General features: G+C 49.2%; 1 protein-coding gene across 1 annotated transcript in view; it reads left to right on the forward strand.

The window, feature by feature from the left end:
- The window catches only part of camta1a (calmodulin binding transcription activator 1a), a 1,521,665-nt gene that overhangs the window by 1,424,188 nt on the left and 77,426 nt on the right, over positions 1–20,051 (forward strand). Inside the window, exons 8-10 of the mRNA XM_070860435.1 lie at positions 2,431–4,301; positions 10,515–10,641; positions 12,736–12,870. Of these exons, the coding sequence (XP_070716536.1) occupies positions 2,431–4,301; positions 10,515–10,641; positions 12,736–12,870 (2,133 nt within the window). The remainder of the gene's footprint in view (positions 1–2,430; positions 4,302–10,514; positions 10,642–12,735; positions 12,871–20,051) is intronic.

Below are 20,051 nucleotides of genomic sequence, written 5' to 3' on the forward strand. Positions count from 1 at the left end.
CGCTCAACACCGTGCAGGACAAAGCAGCCCACTTGATTGGCACCTCATCTACCACCTTAAACATTCACTCCCTCCACCACCGGCGCACAGTGGCTGCAGTGTGTACCATCTATAAGATGCAAAGCAGCAACTCGCCAAGGCTTCTTTGGTAGCACCTCCCAAACCCACGACTTCTACCATCTTGAAGGACAAGAACAGCAGGTGCATGGGAACACCAAGTTCCCCTCTAAGTTACACATCATACTGACTTGGAAATATATCGCTGGGTCAAAATCCTGGAACTCCCTCCCTAACAGCACTGTGGGAGAATCTTCACCACACGGACTGCAGCGGTTCAAGAAGGCGGCTCACTTCTCGAGGGCAATTAGGGATGGGCAATAAATTCTTAGCCTTGCCAGCGATGGCCACATCCCAGGAACGAGTTTTTTAAAAAAACCTTTTAAACTAACAGCTACTGACAGTCTCATCGATAGTCAGTCTTTAAACAAAAATCCCTTAGACATTGACCAACAGTGAATGGGGGATCTAATATATCATTTACTCCTCAAATCAATAGGGTTCTTAAACATTGAATGTCAGGTGTCAAAGATTTATTAAGCACACAGTACACGTAATAGTACATTAATTATACACTTAAAATGTCCTAGTTACAACCAGACCTGATGGTGATTGGTTGGGGAGTCAAACGTGTTACAAAAACAACTTGCATTTATATAGTATATCTCAGCAGGTCAGGCAGCATCTGTGGAGAGAAAGAGAGTTAACGTTTCGGGTCTGACGAAGGGTCATAGACCTGAAACGTTAACTCTGTTTCTTTCTCCACAGATGCTGCCTGACCTGCTGAGATTTCCAGCATTTTCTGTATTTATTTCAGACTCCAGCATCCGCAGTACTTTGTTTTTGTATTTGCATTTATATAGCCTCTTTAATGTAGTAAAACGTCCTAAGATACTTCGCAGGAGCGTAATCAGGCAAAATGTGACATTGAGCCACATAAGAGGATATTAGGAGTGACCAGGAGCTTGGTCAAAGAGGAGACTCTTAAAAGAGGAAAGAGAGGCGGGAGGGAATTCCAGAGCTCAGGGCTCTCGGTCCTGTTCAACCTTCCCCGAGGGCGCTCCGAGTTATGACAGTCCAGCTGTACAGACTCGGTAAGGTCCAAGTTTGAACCCCGCTCTCTAATGAGTTGGGTCGGGCCAGCAGCAGAGGGGTAAGCGGGGCTGTGGGAATCAATTACCTGAGAAAGGGCATTGAGCAGAGTATAGAAGAGATGAGGGCTTCGGTGAGTTGGCAAACAGACCTGATATCTGAAAAGAGGACAGGTTAGTCGGATGGCTTTTTCCTGTTGCTAAAAACTTGCTTTAATCTTTGAAGGGTTAAAATGAATTCGTTTCATGTTTTGGGGGCCGATTTCAAGCGGATTACCAGCCGCTGCTGCCTGGTGAAGCAGCTCAGACCCAACAGGCAAATACATGAAAAGAGATGCAATTGGAGACAGACCCTTTCCGCACAGCCAGAGAATCTGGGGCCAGAGTCCCGCCGGGGCGGTCCCTGGTAGCACTCGGGAGTCGGTGGGGGGAGCGCAGGGGACACAATGCCAATGGTTTGCGAGCTGGTTGTGGGCACGGTACCACCTAGACTCGTTCAGCCGTGGTGTGAGCAGTGATGTGACTGTGGGCCTCCCACTCCCTCCAGCTCGGCCCACAGCCTCAACCAACGTTCCGGTTCCTCCGAGTGCGCGTTGGAGAAATGACTCCGATTCCGTGTCCCAATCGTGCTGTCAGGCAGGGGAGAGCAGGCACCCCTCGGGGAGGGAGAGTTAAAGAAAGGCAGAACGTGCATTTATAGAACCTCAGGGCATCCCAATGTGCATTACAGCCATTGAAGTACTTTTGAAGTGTAGCCACAGTTGGAAATGCTGCAGCCAATTTGCACACAACAAGCTCCCACAAACAGCAGTAATAACGACCAGATAAAATGCATGTTTTAGTGGCATTGGTTGAGGGGTAAATATTGACCCAGGTCACCGGGGAGAACTCCCCGTGCTCGTCTTCGAAATAGTGGTGGTGAGATCTTTTACGCCCACCTGAGAGGGCAGACAGGGCCTCGGTTTAATGCCGCATCAAAAGACGGCACCTCCGACAGTGCAGCACTCCCTCTATACTGCTCAGGGTGAGGCAGCATAGATTACATGCTGAAGTAAGTGGAGTGGGACTTGAGCACGCAACCTTCTGACTCTGAGGCGAGGGAGCGACCCACTGAGTCACGGTTGGCACCTCGTGCTCTCGTGCATCTCCAAGTGTGGCGGATTGCCTACCTCATTGGCGCTGGGTCTGGGATGCATGGGATGGCTAGGGGGTAGAGTAAATACTTTGAGCTGCCTGTTGACTGGTTTTCCCTGTTCCTGCTCCCCCTCCCACCCCTCTCTAGGTGCTGGGAGCAGCGTCCACCACAAGTGCAACAGTGCCAAACACCGTATCATATCACCAAAGGTTGAGCCGCGAACCGGCGCCTACAGCAGCCACCCAGAGGTCCAGAACAACGACGTCTCCGAGGGCAAGAATGACCACGGGCACGGCAAGGCCTCGAGCCGCGAGAAGCGGAACGGCAAGCTGGCCAAACCCGTGCTACTGCACCAGAACAGCACCGAGGTCTCTTCCACCAACCAGGTGGAGGTGCCCGACACCACCCAGAACTCGCCGGTCTCCATCAGCAGCGGCCTGAACAGCGAGACAGACATGGCGGACAGCCCAGCCATCTCCGGCGTCTCCAGCATGGCCGTGGCCTCCGTCATGTGCAGCCTATCCCAGAATGCCACCGTCTTCATGTCAGAAGTTACCAACGAGGCGGTGTACACCATGTCTCCCAGCGCAGGGCCCGGCCCACACCTCATTGCCTCGGACACCGGGGCCCAGGGGCTGGTCCTGGCCGTCAACTCGGATGGCCACAAGTTTGCCTTCGCCTCCTCGGCCGCCGGCAACCCCGACGGCATGTCCATGATGTCGGCCGGTGTGGCCGAGGACCTGGTGCTCTCCTCCACCCTGGAGAGCGGCGAGAAGATCCCAGAGGCCAGCATGAACTTCGACCCCGACTGCTTCCTCAACAATCCCAAGCAGGGCCAGACCTACGGTGGCGGGGCCATGAAGAACGATGGCGGCAACGGCAACCCGCGCCAGTCGCCAGGCAATGAGGGCGGCTACTGCTTCAGCGGGCCCCTGGTGAAGGAGATCAAGACCGAGGACAACTCCTTTGAGCAGCAGATGTCCAAGGAAGGCTTCCAGAGCAGTTCCGCCCCGGCTTCCATCTCCTTGACCCCAGGCTCGGCCCTGCTGTCCTCCGGGGGCCTCAGCCCCAGCACCACCCTGGAGCAAATGGACTTCAGCGCCATCGACTCCAGCAAGGACTTCGCCTCAGGGTACGCCCAGAATGTCCAGAGCCCCCATGTCCACCAGAACCCCTCGCCCAGCTTCTTCCTGCAGGAGGCAAACAAAGCCCATCACCTGGAGCCCGGCACACACAGCAACGGCCTGGGCGATGGGGGAGGCCAGTTCGCCAGCGCCCTGGGCCTGGCCAACGTCAAGACCGAGTCGCCCACCCAGGCCGCCTCCAGCTGCAACGGCCCCGTGCAGCAGGGCCGCATGGAGGCCACCCCCTCCCTGCAGCTGCTGCAGTTCCAGGCCAACTTCCAGCCCATCGCCGCCGAGGCCGAGGTCCCCATGGAAACGGCGGCCCAGTCGGAGGGGGGTGAGGGCTTCCTGAAGTCAGCCGAGCTGCCGGCCTGCAGCACCGAGCACTACATCCAGGCAGAGGCTGGGGGCAACGGGCTGCCCATCCTGCAAGGCAACATGGTGTCGGGTCTGTACCCGGTGGCCCAGCACAGCCTGGGGCCCGCGGCCAACATGGAGCTCAACCTGGACCACTTCGACATCTCCTTCAGCAACCAGTTCTCCGACCTGATCAACGACTTCATCTCGGTGGAGGGCGGCGCCAGCACACTGTACGGGCACCAGCTGGTGGCCAGCGAGGCGGCAGGGGCCGGACTGCAGCAGTCGGAGGACGAGAGAGCCCGGGTGGCCACCTTCAGCCAGGCCGAGATCTGTATCCCTTGCTGCAGCCCCCAGCAGCAGCAGCAACAGCAGCAGCCAGGCCTGCAGCTGGGCGGCGGGGAGAGTGGGACCAGCTCCATGGCCTACATGCACGTGTCTGAGGTGGTCTCGGCCCAGGGCGGACTGGGCTCGCTGCAGCAGAGCGGACGCCTGTTCATGGTGACCGACTATTCCCCGGAGTGGTCTTACCCCGAGGTAAGGAGGGGGCACGGAGGCGGCGGGGGGGGGGGGGTGTTAATCCCATTCTCACTAACCTAGAATCATAACATAGTACCTCACAGAAGGAGGCCATTCGGCCCATCAGGTCTGCGCCAGCTCTTTCAGAGAGCAATTTTGCCAATCACCTTAAATCTGTGCCCTCTGGTTATCGACCCTGCAGCTATTGGAAACAGTTTCTCTATTTACTCTATCTAAACCCTTCGTGATTTTGAACACCTCTATCAAATCTCCTTCTGGCCTTCTCTGCTCCAAGGAGAACAACTCCAGCTTCTCCCAGTTTATCCACGTAACTGTAATCCCTCATTCCTGGAACCATTCTACCCGTTCCAAAGCCTTCACATCCTTCCTAAACCTGCTCAATTCATCATTTTAAATCTGACATCGATCGAGTTTTGTTGGACAAGGGTATTTAGGGATATGGAACAAAGGTGAGTGGATGGAGTGTACAGATTAGACATAATAATAAGAACATAAGAAATAGGAGCAGGAGCAGGCCAAATGGCCCCTCGAGCCTGCTCCACCATTCAATATGATCATGGCTGATCCAATCATGGACTCAGGTCCATTTCCCTGCCCGCTCCTCATAACCTTATTCCCTTATCGGTTAAGAAACTGTATATCTCTGTCTTAAATTTATTCAATGACCCAGCTTCCACAGCTCTCTGACGCAGCAAACTCCACAGATTTACAACCCTCTGAGAGAAGAAATTCCTCCTCATCTCAGTTTTAAATGGGCGGCCCCTTATTCTAAGATTATGCCCCCTAGTTCTAGTCTCTCCCATCAGTGGAAACATCCTCTCTGCATCCACCTTGACATAATCTTACTCGTTTCAATAAGATCACCTCTCACTCTTCTGAATTCCAATGAGTAGAGCCCCAACCTATTCAATCTTTCCTCATAAGTCAACCCCCTCATCTCCTGAATCAACCCAGTGAACCTTCCCTGAACTGCCTCCAAAGCAAGTATATATTTCATAAATATAGAAACCAAAACTGCCCGCAGTATTCCAGGTGTGGCCTCACCAGTACCCTGTATAACTGTAGCAAGACTTCCCTGTTTTTATATTCCATCCCCTTTGCAATAAAGGCCAAGATTCCATTGACCGTCCTGATCACTTGCTGTACCTGCAAACTAAACTTTTGTGTTTCATGCACAAGTATCCCCAGGTCCCGCTGTACTGCAGTAATTTGCAATTTTTCTCCATTTAACTAATAACTTGCTCTTTGATTTTTTCTGCCAAAGTGCATGACCTCACACTTTTCAACATTATACTCCATCTGCCAAATTTTTGCCCACTCACTTAGCCTGTCTATGTCCTTTTGTAGATTTTTTATGTCCTCCTCACACATTGCTTTTCCTCCCATCTTTGTATCGTCAGCAAACTTGGTGACATTACACTCGGTCCTTTCTTCCAAGTCGTTAATATAGTTTGTAAATAGTTGGGGTCCCAGCACTGATCCCTGCGGCACCCCACGAGTTACTGATTGCCAACCCGAGAATGAACCATTTATCCCGACTCTCTGTTTTCTGTTAGTTAGCCAATCCTCTATTCATGCTAATTTATTACCCCCAACTCCGTGAACTTTTATCTTGTGCAGTAACCTTTTATGTGGCACATTGTCAAATGCCTTCTGGAAGTCCAAATACACCACATCCACTGGTTCCCCTTTATCCACCCTGTTGGTTACATCCTCAAAGAATTCCAGCAAATTTGTCAAACATGACTTCCTCTTCATAAATCCATGCTGACTCTGCTTGACGAATTATGCTTTTCCAAATGTCCTGCTACTGCTTCTTTCGGAATGGACTCCAACATTTTCCCAACCACAGATGTTAGGCTAACTGGTCTATAGTTTCCTGCTTTTTGTCTGCCTCCTTTTTTAAATAAGGGCATTACAGTTGCAGTTTTCCAATCTCCTGGGACCTCCCCAGAATCCAAGGAATTTTGGTAAATTACCACCAATGCATCCAATATCCCTGCTGCTAGCATCAGGTCCAGGGGATTTATCCGCCCCTTAGTCCCATTATCTTACTGAGTACTACCTCCTTAGTGATTGTGATTGTGATAAGTTCCTCCCCCTCTCTAGCCCCAACCTCATTGATCTCCCCATGATCTCATTGAATGGCGGAACAGGCTCGGAGGGTTGAATGGCCTCCTCTTGTTCCGATGCTTTCTCTGATTCCGTGCTGTTTGTGAACCACCACAAACCAGACTTCTGCCTTCTGTCCACAAGTCTCTGACTCTCGCTGGTTGCATTGCCAAGGGCTCCGGCCAGACTCCTCTATTTAGTTCAACTGCATGTTGCTCATGTATGAGCCTGGATAGTGAACGGTGGCAGGATATTCAGCTCTGGGGAATCACAGCCAGGCCTGATCCCGCCTCCCCTCCCCCACAAGCCCGGCAGTCACACACACACTTTCTAGCTGGGGTCAGCAATCAGTGGTCAGGAACCTTGGCCCATCTCCAAGGTCAGGGATGCAGGTGACCATTGTAGTGCTCACATCTGGATCTGGCTCAGATCAACTAACTCAGTAAAGACTGGGTGAGGAACCCTGGGAAGGTTTGTATGGATCAGAGCCACTAATCATAGAATCTTACAGCATAGAAAGAGGTCATTCCGCTCATCGTGCCTGTATCGACTCTTTGAAAGAGCGATCCAATCAGTCCCACTCCCCCGCCCTTTCCCCATAGCCCTGCAAATTTTTCCCCTTCAAGTATTTATCCAATTCCCTTTTGAAAGTTATTATTGAATCTGCTTCCACCACCCTTTCAGGCCGTGCATTCCAGATTATAACAACTCGCTGCGTAAAAACAATTCTCCTCTAGTTCTTTTACCAATTACCTTAAATTTTTATCCTCTGGTTTCCGACTCTTCTGGCATTGAAAACAGTTTCTCCGTATTTACTATATCAAAACTGTTTGTGATTTTGAATATCTCTATCAAATCTCCTGTTAACTTTCTTCATAAGAGCATAAGAAATAGGAGCAGGACCAGGCCCTACGGCCCCTTGAGCCTACTCTGCCATTCAATAAGATAACGGCTGATCATCGACCTCAACTCTACTTTCCCGCCCGATCCCCATATCCCTTGATTCCCCTCGACTCAAAAAATCTATCTATCTCAGCCTTGACTTTATTCAGACTCAACATCCACAGCCCTCGGGGGCAGAGAATTCCAGAGATTCACAAACCTTTGAGAGAAGAAATTCTTCCTCATCTCTGTCTTAAATGGCCTACTCCTTATCTTGAGACTGTGCCTCCTCGTCTAGACAGTCCAACCAGGAGAAACAACCTCTCAGTATCTACCCTGTCAATCCCCTTCAGCACCTTGTATGTTTCAATGAGATCACCTCTCATTCTTCTAAACTCCAGCGAGCTCGAAGGAGAACAATCCCAGCTTCTCCAGTCTCTCTACATAACTGAAGTCCCTCATCCCTGGTACCATTCTGGTAAATCTCTTCTACATCCTTCCTAAAGTGTGGTTCCCAGACTTGAACACAATCATCATAGGTGGTCCCTCGAACGAGGATGACTTGCTTCCACACCAAAAGGGATGAGTTCACAGATGTTTCAACAGCGGTTTGGTGTAACTTCCTTGCTTTTGTTCTCTACGCCACTAGAGGGAGCTAAAGTTTTTTTTAAACTTCATTTCTCTCTCGTTTCACACTTCACTCTGGGACAGATCAGGAGCCTGCTCACACCTACTGATGGTGCTGTTCGCCCATGTGCAAGGGATTGTGTGAGGTCAGGCATCTGGGAGTACATACTTGCTGCCTTTTCCATCCTCCTCGATAGTCGGATTGCCAACGCTGGTTGTCTTGTTCCTGGAGGTTTCCTCACACCACGATAACCGCCCCGCCCCCAGGCTCCCGCCATTGCTTGCCCAACACGTCCATCCTTGGGGTGCCCCGCCTTCCCACAGCCAATCAGAAAGCAAACAGGCTCTTCATTAACCGATTAGATGCTGCTTGGCTGTCAGTTTACCAGACTTTTCTGATCCCATCTCCAATATTTTTTGTAACTAATAAATGAAAGCTTTCTAGTTTAGCTGCCTGTTGCTCATGTGTGAGCCTGGACAGTGAACGGCGGCAGGCTATTCAGCTCTGGGGGAATCGCAGCTGGGCCTGATCCAACCCCCTCGCAGGGATGCAGGAGACCATTGTAGTGCTCACATCTGGATCTGGCTCAGATCAACTAACTCAGTAAAGACTGGGACTGTCCTGGGCTATGCGGATCAGAGCTACTAATCATAGAATCATAAAGCACAGAAGGAGGCCATTCAGCCCATCGTACCTGTGCTGGCTCTTTGAAAGAGTGATCCAGTTAGTCCCACTCTCCTGCTCTTTCCCCATAGCCCTGCAAATTTTTCCTTTGCTAGTATTTATCTAATTCCCTTTTAAAATCTGCGTCCACCACCATTTCAGGCAGCGCATTCCAGATCACAACAACCCGCTGCGTTTTTTTTTAAATCCACCCCCGGTTTTTTTGCCAATTTATTAAAGACATTTGTTATTGGGATATGGGTGACACTGGTGAGACAGTATTTACTGGCCATCCCTAGAGGCCCTGAGGGCGTTGAAAGCCAACCGCATAGTGTGGAACTGGAGTCACGTGTGGGCCAGACTGGGTGTAGGCAGCAGATTCTGTCGCCTGAAGGACATTAGTGAACCCGTTGGGTTCCAATGGCAATCCGGTAACTTTCACGGGCATTTTTCTGGTGCCATTCCACAAATTACCACATTTGTTTCTACCTACAACCTCTCCTAGACCAGCACCATAACTGTGCCCTCCTGGTAAGGTCGGGGGGAAATAAAGAGGGGAGTGAAACAACTGATGCGACAATCCGAGAGAGTTCATGAGCTGAATGACTGACTGACAAGCTGCACAATTATCAGTGAGGGAATGGAAATACATTAAAGGGACATGCAAATAGTTAACAGAATGAAGGAGGTTCCGACACAACCATAAGGGGTGAAAAAATGGGGGAAATTGGAGAAAGAAAATAAAAACTGCAAATACATGAGAGCTGAAATAAAATTTTAAAATTCTGGCAAAACAGCAGTTCATTTATCTTCTAGCTTTTGGTTCTAGAATTTTCTGTTTTTAGTTCTGAAGTTAATGTTTTATTCTATTGTCAGTGAAAAAGTTAAATGCACCCTTCGTAGAATGGTTACAGCATTCTATGAAGGCAGCCATTTGGCCCATCGAGCCCATGCCGGCTTTCTGCAAGAGCACTTCAGCCAGTCCCACTCCCCCACCTTTTCCCCTTAGCCCTGCAATTTATTTTCCTTCAGGCCACGATTGAGGCCTCCACCACCCTTTCAGACAGTGCATTCCAACCCTAACCACGCGCTGCGTAAAAAGGTTTTTCCTCATGTTCCCATTGGTTCTTCAAGGGTCAGTGGGAGCCTACTGACCTAGAAGGGCCCAGGTTTGATCCCTGGTCTGTGCTGAAGTGGCTGATTCCAGCTAGAGCAACAATTGGGCTGCAGTAAACAGTGTCAGTGTTCCTCAACCTGGGGAGGAGGAAGCACCGGATTAATCACAGCCCAGTGCCTCCTGCGGGAAAGTGTGTGCCTGTGTTTATGTGTGTGTATTCGTGTATAAGCACATGTGTATGCATGTGTGTGCCTGCGTGTGTGTGTATATGTATAAATGTTTGTGTGTGTGTATACATGTGTGTGCATGTGTGTGTTTATATATGTATGTGTGCGTGTAAATATGCGTGTGCATATGCGTGTGTGTGTGGCTGATCCTTTATAAGGTCAGGGCATTTGGATTTTGGAAAGGGAAATCAACTTTTGGGTATTTAAGGAAACAAAAAGTAAAATTTGTGGAACAAAAATTATTGGTGTTCGATCCTACCTGCCTGATTTTCTTCTATGCACTGCACCCAGGCACTGGAACAGGAACAGGCTCGAGGGGCCAAATGGCCTACTCCTGCTCCTATTTCTTATGTTCTTATGACAGCCACATCCCGTGAACGAATTTTATAAAACATGTCTTACTGCAGTCACACAAATACAACACTCCACACACAATCGGAATTGAGCTTGGCCGTGATGCCCCTGTGGTTGAATAGGCCGCTGTCGATGACGAATTAGGTGAGGCACCAGTGGGCCGCTGGGGTCCATTGAGCTACTCCCCAGTAAGAGCTCACTGAGATCTCACTGTTGTGCCGTTACAGGGAGGAGTGAAGGTGCTGATCACGGGACCATGGCAGGAAGCCAGCAATAATTACAGTTGCCTGTTCGACCAGATTTCAGTGCCTGCATCTCTTATTCAGCCCGGTGTTCTCCGATGTTATTGCCCAGGTAAGAGACAACCTTTTATTCCTTGTACTTTTCTTTGCAAGATCCTTTCCTTTCCCCACCCCAATACCACACACCATGAATGGCACCAGCCAGGTGGGCTGGTGCCAGAGATCTGTTCATGCCATACTTGTGCCTGGCACTGGTGGGTGAGATCTCCTGGCATGCTCTCCTCTTTCCAGAAGAGAGATGAGGTCATGCATTCGTGCCAATAGTGCTTCTCCGCCGTACTTTAGTGCCTCGGCGGGAATTCCATCTGCTCCTGATGTCTTGTTGTTCTTGAGCTGACAGATGGCCTTTTCTGCCTCGTGCAGGGCTAGGGCTTTGCTGAAATGGTGGTGGGTAGCATGCTGCAGGATGGAGTCGAGGTCACTCGCGTCGAAGGCAGAATCTCGGCTAAGGAGATCTTTGAAGCGCTGCTTCCAGCAGGCCCCGACTGCCTCGGTGTCCTTGATGAGTGCCTCTCCATTCTTGGCCAGCTGTGGGGTGGGGCCTTGGGTGCTTGGGCCATAGGTGGACTTGACTGCACTGAAGAAACCTCGCAGGTTGTTGGGCGGGCCACATCGTCCGCATGCCCGACACGAGACTTCCTAAGCAAGTACTCTACTCGGAACTCCTACACAGCAAGCGAGCCCCAGAGGTGGGCAGAGGAAATGTTTCAAGGACACCCTCAAAGCCTCCTTGATCAAGTGCAACATCCCCACCCGCACCTGGGAATCCCTGGCCCAAGGCCACCCTAAGTGGAGGAAGAGCATCCATGAGGGCGCTGAGTACCTTGAGTCTCTTCGCCGAGAGCATGCAGAAATCAAGCGCAGGCAGCGGAAAGAACGTGCGGCAAACCAGTCTTCCCACCCACCCTTTCCTTCAACCACTGTCTGTCCCACCTGTGACAGAGACTGTAATTCCCATATTGGATTGTCACCTGAGAACACACTTTGAGTGGAAGCAAGTCTTCCTCGATTTCGAGGAACTGCCTATGATGATGATTGGTTGGAATTGTAATCCTTGACTTTTTTTTAAATTAGCGAGCAATGGCCGCAGACTTGAAAAACAGAAGTGGCAGCACCGCCAGTAATGTATGCACTTGTGAGCATGCTCACAGGTTTGTTTCAGTCCCACACTCCTGATCTTTGGGCACCCTGTGCGGAGGGGAGCGGGCAGGTCGGAAGGCCTCCTCGTAGGACTGCACCTGGACACGGCCAAGCAGGCCATCAACCGGCCCAGGCAGCGGGCGGTCGAGGGGGTCGTTCAGCCCGACTGCCTGCCTCTCTTCCGTGGTTACATCCGGGCCAGGGTGTCCCTGGGGATGGAGCACGTGGTGTCCACCGGTACGCTCGCGGCCTTCCGCGAGAGGTGGGCGCAGGAGGGGACTGGAGTGCATCATCACCCCCGGCAACCAAATCTTGATTTGATTTGAAGCTAAATGTTAAATGGTTTAATTTGCTGGTTTTAGTGCCCCTCCCCCCCTGCTTTTAGTCAGGGGGCACTTGTATAATTTGTGTTTTTTTTAGTGCCCTAAAAAAAAAAGGGGGCACTTGTTTGAAAATATTTGGTGTCCCCCCCCCTTTAATCAGGGGGCACTTGATTAATTGATCACAGCTAAAATAGTTATAGAGCTGTTGCCACGCCAGGATGGCTCTGGAGATGGAGCAAGCGGTGTCCACCGGTACTCTCGTGGCTTTCTGTGAGAGGTGGGCGCCGGAGGGACTGGAGTGCATCATCACCCCGGCAACCACATTTTAATTGTTAATTTGTCAGTTCTAGTGCCCCTTTTAAGGGGGGCACTTGATTTATATTTTAACTTAAAATAGTTGTAGAGCTGTTGCATTGTGAGTGGCTTAGCCAGTCACGTGATGTTCACAAGACTAAATAAAACCCCTGTCAGTTGGGTCTAGGTCATCCACGATGAGGTATGCAGTTGTGAGCCTAGTGGATGAACTGGTAATGTGTAGTGTGATTGTTAAACCTTTGTTAGTAAACCAACTGGTTCTTAATACCATTGTGTTGCTATGAATTCTTAAAGCAAAAAATCCATGAAGCAAATACATTACACTGCAGCAACTAACGCTCTCTCTTTTTCTTTCTCTTTCCATCCAGCCCATGACACTGGCCTTGTGACCCTGCAGGTGGCCTTCAACAGTCAAATCATCTCTAACTCTGTCGTCTTTGAGTACAAAGCCCGAGCCCTGCCAACTCTTCCCACATCCCAGCACGACTGGCTGTCATTGGACGGTAAGTAGTTCCAATCACTGTCTGGTATATTGTTGAGCTTTGAAAGGCACCTGTTCTTGAGGCAGTTGAACACTGTGGCGATGTGATTAACCCCTTGTTTGGTTAGATGGTTCTCTATTTGCATTGCCAGCGTCTGTTCAACACATCACCTGGGCATGTTGGAAGTTCAAAGTTTAAATTGAGTTTATTGACTAATTTATATTCAGTTGGCATATGTATTCATCCTGAGGATTGCTAGTGATTTGTTTAAAAGCTGTAAATTTGCGTGTTTTTTCTCCTAAATTGAGAAAACCGGGTGAAGGGCTCAGGCATTTAGTTCAGGGCACCAGCAAGGTTCGAGAGTATGGCAAGGTAAATCAGGAAATAGTGGTTAGATGGCAACCTTTGGATTGTCGGAGGAAGGTAAGGAGTTTTACAGATTAAAGTCCCTGACAAACAATGATTTAGACTCCGAGCTGGTGCAATGAGTCTTTGGGTGGTGGCGGGGGGGGGGGGAAATTGCCCTATTCTTTAAAGCCCGTTTCCGCCGTGCCGCGCCCCATCCCGTGTATCCGCCCCGTGTATCCACCGCGTCCTGTGTATCCACCCCGTGTATCCACCGCGTCCCGTGTGTCCGCCCCGTGTATCCACAGCGTCCCGTGTATCCATCCCGTGTATCCGCCCCGTGTATCCGCCACACCCCGTGTATCCACCCCGCCCGACACACCGACCCCTTAAAGGGGAGGGCGCACCGCCACGGCCGCCATTTAGTTTCAATTGTCAGGCCCGACAATGGCGGCCGCTGGTTTGGCTGGGCTGCCAATAGGCAGCCCGGTACCCCTGTTGGGTGCTGGGCCATTGGCCCGGCCGAAACCCTCCCTCGTGGCCCAGTGGGTTCAACGTAGGCCTCGCAGCGTCCCTCCCCTTTAAGTGAAGGGGAGGGGGGAGGTTGCGACGTGTCAGCGTGACCCAGCAGAATATTTTCAGCTTAGTCGAATTGCCTTCTGCAATTTCGGCCCCTTGATTTCAACATCGTGTGCGAGCAGAAAGTATCAATCAGACAGTGTTCTCTTGCACTAGAATTTTAAAGGGTTGTTTTCAGAACATTGCAAAGTATCTGGGCGTACAAATACACAAATAACTAAAAGTAGCAACGCAGGTTAATAAGGCCAAAAAAGCAACCAAAGCACTAGGGTTCATTTCTCGAGGAATAGAATTGAAAAACACAAAGGTTATATTAAACTTCTATAGAACCTTGTGCAGCTCTGGTCTCCATAATCTAAAAAGGATATAGAGGCACTGGAGAAAGTACAAAAGTGATTTAGAAGGTATAACCTCTCAGTTCTGGTATTAACCTATCAGGAGAGGCTGATCGGGCTGGAGGTGTTTTCTCTAGAAAAGAAAAGGCTGAGGGGTGAGCTGATAGAGGTCTTTAAGATTATCAAAGGGTTTGACATGCTGGGCGTAGAGAAGATGTTTCCACTTGTGAGGGAGACCAAAACTAGGATCCGTAAATATAAGATAGTTACTAATCAATCCAATGGAAAATTCAGGAGGAAACAGGAGAGTGGTGAGAATGTCGAATTCGTTATGACATGGAATAGGTGAGGCCAATAGCATGGATTGATTTAAGGGGAAGCTGGATAAGTACATGAGGGAGAAAGGAATGGAAGGATATGCTGATGGGGTGAGATGGGCTGGGAGCTGGTTCATGCGTGACATAAACACCAGCATGGTCCAGTGGGCCAAATAGCCTGTTTCTGTGCTGAACATTCTATGTAATGTAGTTTCTGCAACATCGGAAAACTATTTTACAGAGTCGTTGTATGAAGATTGACAAGTGGAAATCATTCATGGTGATGAATGGTTCAAAGCCCAAGGGTCACAAGTTGAACATCAGGAAATTAGGAGTAAGAAAGTGAGTCGAGGAACTTTTTTTTTAAGGATAATGCATTTGCGGAATAAGCTATCTGGGAAGGATATTGAAGCGGACCGATGAAATGGATTCAAGAGGCAACTTTCGATAGAAAGAAGGGATCGATAGATGTAGTGAGGAGGCAGGTCGATTGGATTGAGGGATAGAATTTGGATTGAGGGTAGAATTTGCATTTATATAGCACCTTTCCATACATTCTCAGTATGTCCCAAAGCGCCTTACAGCCAATCAGGTAGTTTTGACGTGTAGTCACTGTTGTAATGTAGGAAACATGGCAACCCATTTGTGCTCAGTAAATTACATAGAATTACATAGAATTTACAGCACAGAGACCGGTTCATGCCGGGCACAAACCCAGCCCAGGCAGATTGCCCTGTCCAAATGAGACCCTTTGGGACACTTTAAAAAATGTTGTCAGTATTTCTGTGCTGTATATCTACACGTGTTTTTAAAAAAATCACCAAGTTTATTTTTGAACTGGTTTTCTCTCCTCTCCTGATCCCGTTTCTCCATCTGCTGGTGTGGGGCCTCTGCTCCAATTCATAGAATGACATAGAATGTGTTATGTATGCAACTATGTAATACTTGCCACCAGAGGGCGTGACTGTTGGAGTTCTAATGGTCACCTGCACACACGTGCAGGGCCAGTATAAAAGGTTGGCTGCCATGTTGTTTAGGCACTCTGGAGTTGTAATAAAGAAGACTAAGGTCACACTAAGTTTAGCTCACAGTACTCAGCCTCGTGGAGTTCTTGTATACATTATAGACTGTATCTCACAGAAACAGGCCATTCGGCTCAACTGGTCCGTGCTGGTGTTTATGCATCACACGAGCCTCCTCCCACACCTCATCATCCAATCCCATCCCTACTATTCCTTTCTCCCTCATATGTTCATCTAGTTTCTCCTGAAATACATCAATGCAATCTGCCTCAATCATTCCATGTGGTAGCGAGTTCCACATTTTAACCACTTTCCTGGTTCCTCCTGAATTCCCTATTGGATTTATTCATAACTATCTTATATTTATGGCCCCTAGTTCCATCAGTGGCAACATCTTCTCTACGTCTACGCTATCAAACCTTTTGATAATCTGAAAGACCTTTATTAGGTCACCCCTCGTCTCATCCTACTGGCATATCCTTCTATTCCTTTCTCCCTCATGTACTTACTTACCTAGCTTCCCCTTAACCTGCACAGGCAGTTCTTCTGCCTCCTCACCTCTCTCTTCTCCTTTAAGATGCTCCTTAAAACCTAGCTGTTCGTCCAAGCCTTTGGTCCCCTGTCCTAATATCTCTTCATGTGGCTTGGTATCAATTTTTGTTTGACAAATTGCTCCTGTGAAGCACCTTGGGACGTTTTACTATGTTAAAGGCGCTGTATCAATGCAAGTTGTTGTTGTTATTGTTATGTGTAAGAACATAAGAAATAGGAGCAGGAGTAGGTCCTCAAGCTTGCTCCGCCATTCAATAAGATCATGGCTGATCTTATGTATTAGCATCACCAACAGAATGACGGGGATTGGGCTCTCAATTATCCAGAGTCTCGGGCATGCCCAAAGAGGGAGAGAGGTCCTGGCACGAAAACCTGGTGCATCTCCACGGTTATGGAAAGAAAGTGGAGATAGAGTCGCTCCAGAATAATGCTGTGCAGATACCGTACAAATTCACTTCAAAATGGAAATAGCTGGAGTGTCACAAACCTGAGGCACGACTCGCATTGATTGATAGCCACTGGTACTACTTTGACAGCTGTTTTTGGTTGACTTTTCTTCAGCTGTTAACACATATCATGCTAAACTTCCAGACTGTGTAATCGCAGGGTCAATGTGCCCAAGTTTCTAGGAGAGTATCACATTTCTTAAGGTGTCAGCCGTGGCTCAGTGTTGGCATTCTTGCCACACAGTCAGAAGGTCATGGGTTCAAGCCCTCACTCCAGAGAACTTGAGCACATACTCCAGCCTGATTGTTTTGTGACACTGTGCCTTTTTTTGGGTATCGTTCCCGCTGTTGCACTTTGGTTTAGGGAGGGAGTTCCAGAGCTTAGGGCCTCATCAGCTTGAAGGCACGGCCACCGATGGTGGGGCAAAGAAAATGGGGGATGCTTAAGACGCCAGAAGTGGAAGAAGCAGAGATTTCGGTGGGTTGTAGGGCTAGAGAAAGTTACAGAAATAGGGAGGGGGGAGGAAGTGGAGGGATTTGAACACAAGGATGAGAATTTTAAAATCGAGGCGTTGCTAGACCGGGAGCTAATGTAGGTCAGCGAGCACAGGGGTGGGGAGTGAATGGAACTTGGTGTGAATTAGGGTCCGGGCAGCAGAGTTTTGGATGAGCTGAAATCTACGGAGGATGAAAGGTGGGAGATTGGCCAGGAGAGCGTTGGAATAGTGGAGTCTGGATGGGAGTTAAAAGCAGACCTGGCAAACTTTCATAGGGAGGATGGAGGGAGTGCTGTATTGTCAGAGTGCCACTTAAAAAAAAAAGAAAGGCTTACATTTATATAGCGCCTTTCACGACCACCAGCTGTTCCAAAGCGCTTCACAGCCAATGAAGTATTTTTGGAGTGTAGTCACTGTTGTAGTGTAGGAAATGCAGCAGCTAATTTGTGCACAACAAGCTCCCACAAACAGCACTGTGATAATGACCAGATAATCTGCTTTTGTTACATTTATTGAGGGATTAATATTGGCCAGGACACCGGGGATAACTCCCCTGCTCTTCTTTGAAATAGTGCCATGGGATCTTTTATATCAACCTTAGAGAGCAGACAGGGCCTTGCTTTAACGTCTCATCTGAAAGACAGCACCTCTGACAGTGCGCGCGCTCTCTCAGCACTGCACTGGAGCGTCAGCCTAGAATTTTGCGCTCAAGTCTCCGGAGTGGGACTTGAACCCACAACCCTCTGACTCAGAGGCAAGGGTGCTACCCACTGAGCCACAGCTGAGACGTACACCAGTGGGATACTGGGTTCCAGGGCACTATTCAATGAGCAGCAGGAAGTTCTCCTGGTGTCCTGGCCAACATTCCTTCCTCAACCATCACCGAAAATAGATCAATGAGTCATTCTTGCTGTTTGTGAGTTCCTATTGTGTCTAACGTGGCCGCCACATTTACTCGGCCACTATGAGGAGGGCAAGTTCACCTCCATATTGTTTGGCATGGGATATGTCCACTCTGCCCAGCTACACCTCCTGCACTTGCCCTTGATGCCAATACCCTGTCCAACTCATTATTTGCGGTTTTGCCTCAGCTGACATAACAACAGTGGCGACTTTCAACGACCAACCACCCGCTTCCTGCTTGATTAAACGGGTGATCGACAGTTGAATGTCTGGTGGGGACATTGTGTGCCCATTGGCCCACCTGAATCAACTTTCCAACAGCTCTTTAAATGGACGCTTAACAGTCCCACCCAAAACTCACAAGAGGTTGTTTAAATATGCAAATCGGGGTCCTGTGCCTGTTGTAGGGCCCTGACTGAACCTTTCAAAGTAAAAAGCAGAAAGACCTGAACAACATCCAGGCTTGGGCTGATAAATGGCAAGTAATTTTCGTGCCACACAAGTGCCAGGCAATGACTATCTCCAACAAGTGAGAGTCTAGCCACCGCCCCTTGACATTTAACGGCGTTACCATCACCGAACTCCCCACCATCAACATCCTGGGGGTCACAATTGACGAGAAAGTCACTTGACCAGCCACACAAATACTGTGGCTACAAGAACAGGTTAGAGGCTGGGTATTCTACGGCAGATGAGTCACCAAAGCCTTTCCACCATCGACAAGCTACAAGTTAGGAGTGTGGTGGAATACTCTCCGCTAACCTGGATGGGTACAGCTCCAACAACACTCAAAAAGCTCGACTCCATCCAGGAAAAAGCACCTCAGCCACCACCTTAAACATTCACTCCCTCCATCACTGGCGCACCGTGGCTGCAGTGTGCACTATCTCCAGGATGCACTGCAGCAACTCGCCAAGGCTTCGGCAGCACCTCCCAAACTCGCAACCTCCCCCACCTGGAATGACAAGGGCAGCAGGTGGTGGTGTTAGGCAAGGGTATTAAGGGTTACATATCCAAGACGGATTGATGGAGTTAAGATGCAGATCTGCCATGAACTAATTGGGTGGCGGAACAGGCACAAGGGGCTGAATGACTGCCTCCCGTTCCTATATTCCTAAAACGTGAGTGAGGCCCGAACCTGAAAGTGGTTCAGACTTCCCGACTGTCGCCTTGGCTGGTGTCACGGGCGCATTGGGCTGACATCATGCCTGTTCGGCACCCAAACCGAAAGTCTCCCCCTGTAAGTCTTTGCATTTCAAGTGCTTTGAGACATTTTGAAAGACACAAAAAGATGCAAAATAAATGTATTCCTTAAGGAATTTTTATGTTGTCCCACATAAAAGTTTCAAGGAAGGTTATCCAGCACGTTGAAAACCAGCGGTATGTCGCCAGTCCTATTCCTAGACAACATTTAATGCTCACTGACATACAGAGCCGAACTTCTTCCCACCACATGGCTAATAAATATCTTGATGTCAAACCAATCACAAAGGCCTGCCACTCGGCCCGTTGCCAGCGGTAACCAGCTGAAGAGCCACTCCATCTTCCTGTAGTTTGTAATCATTCTGTGATCAGTGCTTCTACCTGGTGCTCTCGAGACACAGTGGAGTGTTTCGCTGGCGTAAACAGAGGTGACAGTTTGTGGATTAGCTGGCAACAGTTCAATTCTGCTTTTTTCTGCTGTTTGTCACATGAGATAAAAGAGCGCAGACTACAGAAATTGCACGGCAAGGACTTATTGCCCCAATTTCCTGGCCTACTCTCCTGACGATGTTGGCCATGAAATTCGATCTTGTAGCGCCAGCTGTTAAGGCCAGTTTTCTTGGACAGAGCGGCAATGCTGTCGCTGCCTTTCCAATGTAACTGTGCAGACCGTGACGTCAATTGGCGTGCAATGCCTGAATTGCCGCTCAACTTCAATTTTGGGCGTCGCCACACTCCATAACGGCCTCGCTTATCCACGCATGGAAGAACGTGTGTGCAGTGGTTTTACAGAGATGCCATCAGCGCTTCTTAAAGGGACACACATGTCTTTCAGGTAAGTTTCAGTTTCAGTTTTTATAGTGTCTTTTTAATATTTTATTGGAGTAGTGGCTTGGTGCAATACATTTAAAAAGTTGTTGAAGTGTGCAGGGACACTTGCAAGACTTTGGATGTTAAAGGAAGGTCTCTGAAGTCCACTTGCTCACAGTTCTAGTGGCTCTAG

This window comes from Pristiophorus japonicus, chromosome 18, assembly GCF_044704955.1.
Source record: "Pristiophorus japonicus isolate sPriJap1 chromosome 18, sPriJap1.hap1, whole genome shotgun sequence".
In the NCBI taxonomy this organism is placed as follows: Eukaryota; Metazoa; Chordata; class Chondrichthyes; family Pristiophoridae; genus Pristiophorus; species Pristiophorus japonicus.